At 35.1% G+C, this 6,506-nt stretch overlaps 1 protein-coding gene across 5 annotated transcripts in view; it reads right to left on the reverse strand.

Moving 5' to 3' along the window:
* The window catches only part of NEK1 (NIMA-related kinase 1), a 218,340-nt gene that overhangs the window by 25,572 nt on the left and 186,262 nt on the right, over nt 1-6,506 (reverse strand). For all 5 annotated transcript variants that reach the window (XM_011967803.1, XM_011967801.1, XM_011967798.1 and 2 more), the window contains one exon: nt 5,806-6,053. In XM_011967803.1, the coding sequence (XP_011823193.1) occupies nt 5,806-6,053 (248 nt within the window). The remainder of the gene's footprint in view (nt 1-5,805; nt 6,054-6,506) is intronic.

Here is a 6,506-nt window from a genome sequence, read left to right on the forward strand (position 1 = left end):
TATTAAAGGATAAACATGAACATAATGAGGAGAGAAATGGAAGATACAAAAAACAACTTCTAAAGATAAAACATACAATATCAAAATAAAAGTTTCACTGAGTGGGATTAATAGTATATTATTGCAGAAAAAAGATAAGTAAACGTGAATACATACTAATAGAATTCATCCACAATGAAGTACAGAGAGAAAAAAAGAACAGAAAACAAAATGAACATAATCTTAGTGACCTGTGGAATGGTATCAGTCTAACACATACGTAACTGGAGTCACAGAAAAGGGAGTAGGGAGAAAGAGAAAAAAATATTTAATTGAAATAATAGCCAAAACTTTTCCAAATTTGATGAAAAGTATAAACCCAAGGGTCCAAGAAGATCAATGAACCCCAAAGCAGGATAAACACACACACATTACAGACCCCATATACAGCATTGGTCTCATAAGATTATAATAGAGCTGAAAAATTCCTCTCACCACCTAATGGCATCATAGTGTCACAGTGTAATGCATTACTCATGTTTGTGGTGATGCTGATGTAAACAAACCTACCACACTGCTAGTCCTATAAAACCTTACTCCCCCAAAACCTTACCAAAGCATTTAATAATCAAAATGCTAGAAACCAGTGATAAAAAGAAAACTGTAAAAGAAGCCAGAGAAAAAGATACACTATATACATGAAGACAAGCAAGCTCACATATTTCTTAGAAACAATGCAACCCAGAAGACAATATAATTCTGTATTTAGTGAAATATCCACTCAAAATGAAGGTGAGATAAAAACACTTTCACACAAACAAAATCTGAAAAAAACATCATCAACAGGGCTGTGTAAGAAGTGTTAATGGAAGTTCTTAAAGTGGAAGAAAAATAATACCAGATAGAAACTTGAATTCTGCACAAAAGAACAAAAAATGTCAGAAATAGTAAATATGTAAATATAAAAGACTTTCTCAATTTCTGATTTCTGGAAAAGATAAATGAATGTTTAAGCAAAAATAATAAAAATGGATTGTGGAATTTATAACATGTGGTAGAAAAATACCTGACAACAATACCACGAAGGACAGGCAGGACGGGAATAGAAGTACAGTCATGCTTTGCTTAACAAAGATACACTCCGAGAAAAGTGCTGTTAGGCAACTTCGTCATTGTGTGAACATCACAGAGTGTAATTACACAAACCTAGATGGTATTAGCCTACTACATATCTAGGATATGTGGTACAGCCTATTGTTCCTAGGCTACGAACTTGTATAGCATGTTACTACACTCAGTATTATAGAAGATTATAATACAATGGTAAATATCTGTCTATCTAAACACTAAGGTATAGTCAAAATACCACATAAAAGATTAAAAATGGTGCACCTGTATAGGTACTTACCATGAATGGAGCTTGTGGAACTGGAAGTTGCCCTGGGTAAGTCAGTGAGTGAGTGGTGAGTGAAATGTGAAGGTCTGGGACATTAGTGTAGACTACTGTGGACTTTATAAACATTGTATACACAGACTACACTAAGTGTATTTAAAAATTTTCTGTCTTCAATAAATTAACCTTAGCTTACTGTAATCTTTTCACTTTATAAACTTGAAGACACAAGCACACACATCAGCCTATGCCTACAGAGGGTCAGGATCATCAATATCACTGTCTTCCACCTCCAATCTAGAAAGTCTTCAAGGGCAAACATGAATGGAGCTGTCATCTCCTGTGACAACTATACACTATGCACTGAAACACCTCCTGAAGGTATACACTGAAATACCTCCTGAAGGACCTGCCTGAGGCTGTTTTACAGTTCACTTTCTTTTAATAAGTAGAACACTCCAAAATAATGATAAAAAGCATTAAAAATACATAAACCATGCATGCAGTCATTTATTATTGTTGTCAAGCATTAGGTACTGTACATAATTGTATGTCCTAAACTTTTATAGGACTAGCAGTGTGGTAGGTTTGTTTATATCAGCATCACCACAAACATGTGAGTAACGTATTACACTGTGACACTATGATGTCATTAGGTGGTGAGAGGAATTTTTCAGCTCTATTATAATCTTATGGGACCACTGCTGTATATGGGGTCTGTAATTCACTGAAATGTCATCATATGGTGCATGATTGCCTATGGTTGTAAGGCTTTTATGACATATGTGAAGTGGTATAATATTATTTGAAGGGAGATTATGCTAAGCTAAAGATGTATCTTGAAAACAAACAGTAGAGATAAAATAAGGTGCTAAAAATACTCAATCCAAAGGAAGAATAAAAGTAAAAAGGGAACAAAAAAGTGATCAGACAAATAGAAAATAAATAGCAAAATGGTAGGTTTAAACCCAATCATATGGTTGTGATATTAATAATTACATTAAATGTAAATTGTCTAATCAATTCAAAGAGATTGTTAGACTTGTTAAAAACAAGACTCGACTAACATGCTGACTGCAAGAAATCCACTTTAAATATAAAATGTTTGGTTAAGAGTAGTAAAGAATGTATATATACCATATAAAGATTAAGCATAAGAAAGCTGGAATGGCTATAATAAAACCAGAGAAAATGTTTCAGACAAGGTGATATGACCAGTGATAAAAGGATTCATTTCATGGTGACAAAGGGGTTGATCCATTAAGAAGACACATTGATTCTTAGTTTAAATGCAACTGAGTGGAAATTTCAACACTCCCTTTCAGTAATCGATAAGTAGAAAGAAAATCAGTAAGGATATTGAACAACATGATCAAACAAAAAGAATACTTCATAAACATAAACATATCAATTCATCCAGGAGACATAAGAATACTAAATTTTTATTTGCCCCAAAACAGAAATTCAAAATACATAAAATAAAAACTGACATAACTGAAAGAAGAAATAGTTACCTATACAAGTTGATATGGTATGGCTATGTCCCCACTCAAATCTCATCTGCAACTGTAATCCCCATGGGTCAGTGAAGGGACCTGGTGGGAGGTGACTGGATCATAGGGGCGGATTTACCCCATGCTATTCTTGTGATGGTGAGTGAGTTCTCATGAGATCTGACCATTTAAAAGTGTGTGGCACTTCCCCCTTCGTGCCCATGGGCTCTCTCTCTCTGTCTCCTGCTGCCATGTAAGATACGCCTTGCTTCCCCTTCGCCTTCTGACACGATTAAGTTTCCTGAAGCTCCCCAGTCATGTGGAACTGTAAGTCGATTAAATATCTTTTCTTCATAAATTACTCATTCTCAGGTAGTTCTTGATAGCAGTGTGAAAACTGACTACTACACAAGTGTAGTTAAGAATTTCAATCTTCTCTCAGCAATTTATAGTTCAAATAGATTAAAAAATCAGTAAAGATGTAGAAGACTTGAACAACAATATCAACCAATTTGACTTAATTGACATTTATACTATATTTCACAGTAGAAAAACACACATTATTCTTAAGAAATTTGTTAGAGTAGGATCAACCAGCAGTAGACACAGAAGAGTGACTACTGAGTTCAGAGAAAAACCAGGAAAGTACAATATAAAGGGAATCAACAGATAAAGTGAATTTAATAGTACAGCATATATGAACTCTGTTGAAAGAAGAAAAGCTAAGAAAAGTGGAAGAGAAAATGGTGTAGAGAATTTTCAACATACTGGTAACTGATGATCTGAACAGAGCTGCTTTAGTGGACGAGCAGGCTAAAAGCCATATTGGAATGTATTGGGAAGTGAATGCATGTGGAAACTGCAATGAGACTGCAACATAGTCAAGATGCTTGGTTGCAAAAGGGATAGAGAAATGGGGTGGTAGCTAAACAAGGATATTGTGCTCAAAAGAAGTTTGCTATTTTTGATGAGATTTATTAGAACGTGTATGTTGAGTAAATGATCCACGATAGGAAAAGTTGATGACACAGGTTAGAGTGGCAAAATTAATGGAGTCAGTTCCTTGAAGAGTGAGGAGGTGGGATCCAAAGCACAAGGGGAATTTCCTCAATCAAGAAAATAATCCCACCAGTAATTTAACATTTGCAAAAAAGAGCTTTAAACATGCTTATAAAAGGTTAAATTATCCCACCTTAGTAAACAGATTATATAAATATTTACAGAATGGGCAGAGATGGTTTTGTGTTCTTTTCCTAAATGGCTACAGACTGCTTTGATTTTCTAGTGTTTTTTCTGGCCTCTTTCCAAACAGTCCTCTACATGAAATCTGCATTGCTGCTTCTACTTTGCTGTGGTTACTTCCAGAGTAAGTTCTTCTACAGAACTCTGAAAGCTGGACTAAGGTCATAAAAGGAAATCAAACAATCAAATCTATTATGCAAAGAATATTAACTTTATAGACGGCAACAAGGTATTAAGAAGCTCTGAGCTAAAGATGGGCTATACATCTTTACTACAAAAGTACATGAATTGTATGATAGTCCTTATCTATAGGCCTTTCTCTCTAACTCTGAAGATCATAAGTGTGTTTTGGTAGTTCACACCTTTCAAAAGACTGACTGATATTAGATAAATGAGGAAACTTAATCTCTAAATTTAAGATAAGCATACGGAAATACTCCACAAAATGGAAGCATACCCAGTTGGAAAATTAAACTGAAAATCAAAATGACTATTTATTATTTATTTGAGACAGAGACTTACTCTGTCACCCAGGCTGGAGTGCAATGTCGCAATCTTGGCTCACTGCAACCTTCACCTCCCGGGTTCAAGTGATTCTCTTGCCTCAGACTCCAAGTAGCTGGGATTACAGGCCCATACCACCACACCCAGCTAATTTTTGTAGTTTTAGTAGAGACAGGGTTTCGCCATGTTGGCCAGGCTGGTCTTGAGCTCCTGAGCTCAAGAGATCTGCCCACCCCAGCTTCCCAAACTGCTGGGATTGTAGGTATGAGCCAGTATGCCTGGCCAAAATGACATATTTAAAAAACAGTTAAGGACTAAAGAATTCAGGCAATTCATTCCTTTACTGGCTAAAATAAATAAAAAATGCCCAACCTCATTTGTAAAACACAGAAACATAAATGTATACAAATCAATACTATTACTCATTTGTTAAATAGATAATTTTTAAGTAAATGATAATAGTGGGTGGTATTTAACATTCAGAGAAATGGATGTGCTTTCACATACTATTGACAGAACTATAAACTATTTAGAAATGAGGCAGTATACATTATAACCTTTTCAATTCCACTTACAGAAATTTATTTTATGGAAATAATTGTAGATATGTACAAAGATAAGAGGTGTAAGTGATTACAACAAAAATTAAAGCGGAAAGGTACAACAATAGAAACAGATTTGTAAAAAGATTATGATAAGCAGCTTATGATAAGCATTTACAAGAAAAAATTGTTTACGTATATTCAAAAATAGCAAGTGAGAAAAAGAGGTCTGAAAAACTTCTACGAGAAAGTGCATATGAATATCTATTAATGTTTTTACATACGAATTAGGCAATACAGCACCTCTACCTCTGTCTTTTTTAGATATATTGCTTAAGCTTAGTGTGATACTAAAAACGGAAGTCAGGTTGGATAGTGGGAAAGAGCAATAGTGCATGAGGGTATATAAAGGGACTTTTTGCTCAAGTAAAAGACTCTATAAAAAAAATCCTTAACAGGAAGCCAGTGAAATAGTCTTTATCCAAGTTGTACTCCCAACTGCAATTCCTTTGCTCAGAAGATGGAGGTTTTTGTTGGATGTGTGTTTGTGTCTGTGTTAAGAGATTAAAACTCAATATTACGGTTTATAAAAGAAAAACAGTAATACATGTTATCGAATCGATAATAGTTCCCATTTGAGGACAATACTTGCCTTTGGGTTGTTTGCATCAAACAGACCAGTTGAAAGTCCAATCAGCAAGGAATTCTTGTTTTTATTTTTTGGTGGTAAATGCGAGTGAGATCGAAATGCAAAGGATTCTTCTGGTGAACACTGAACTGATTGAACTTGAGGGACTAAGTTCAAGTGTTCAGAATGAACCACCTTATGGAAAAATGGCTCTGGTTGCACAGACTTATCTACATCACATTTAGAGTGCTGAGAATCATTGGCTCCAGTCTCTGTGGTAGAAAGGAGAGATTATGTGGTAAGTCTATATAGTACTTAAAGTTCTAAATGATGTTGATAAAGCACACTATGTAACACAAATTCTAGCAAAAAACCCACATATCAGGAAAATAAAATCAAAATATGTGTGTCAGTATATTACCTTCTGAATAATCTTTAACAGGATACAATGTTTTATCTTCAGAGAGTTGATTTAATTTGTTATGTACTTTCATTATATTGAAAGTTCTACAATATAGACACAAGGCTAGGCATGGTGGCTAATGCCTTTAATCCCAGCCCCTCGGGAGGCCAAGGTGGGAGGATTGCTTGAGGCCAGGAGTTTGAAACCAGCCTGAGCAACTAAGTGAGACTCTGTCTCCACAAAAAATAAAATAACATTAGCCAAGGTGGAGGACTGCTTGAGGCCAGGAGTTTGAAACCAGCCTGAGCAACTAAGTGAGACT

Source organism: Mandrillus leucophaeus, unplaced genomic scaffold (assembly GCF_000951045.1).
Source record: "Mandrillus leucophaeus isolate KB7577 unplaced genomic scaffold, Mleu.le_1.0 Scaffold81, whole genome shotgun sequence".
In the NCBI taxonomy this organism is placed as follows: Eukaryota; Metazoa; Chordata; class Mammalia; order Primates; family Cercopithecidae; genus Mandrillus; species Mandrillus leucophaeus.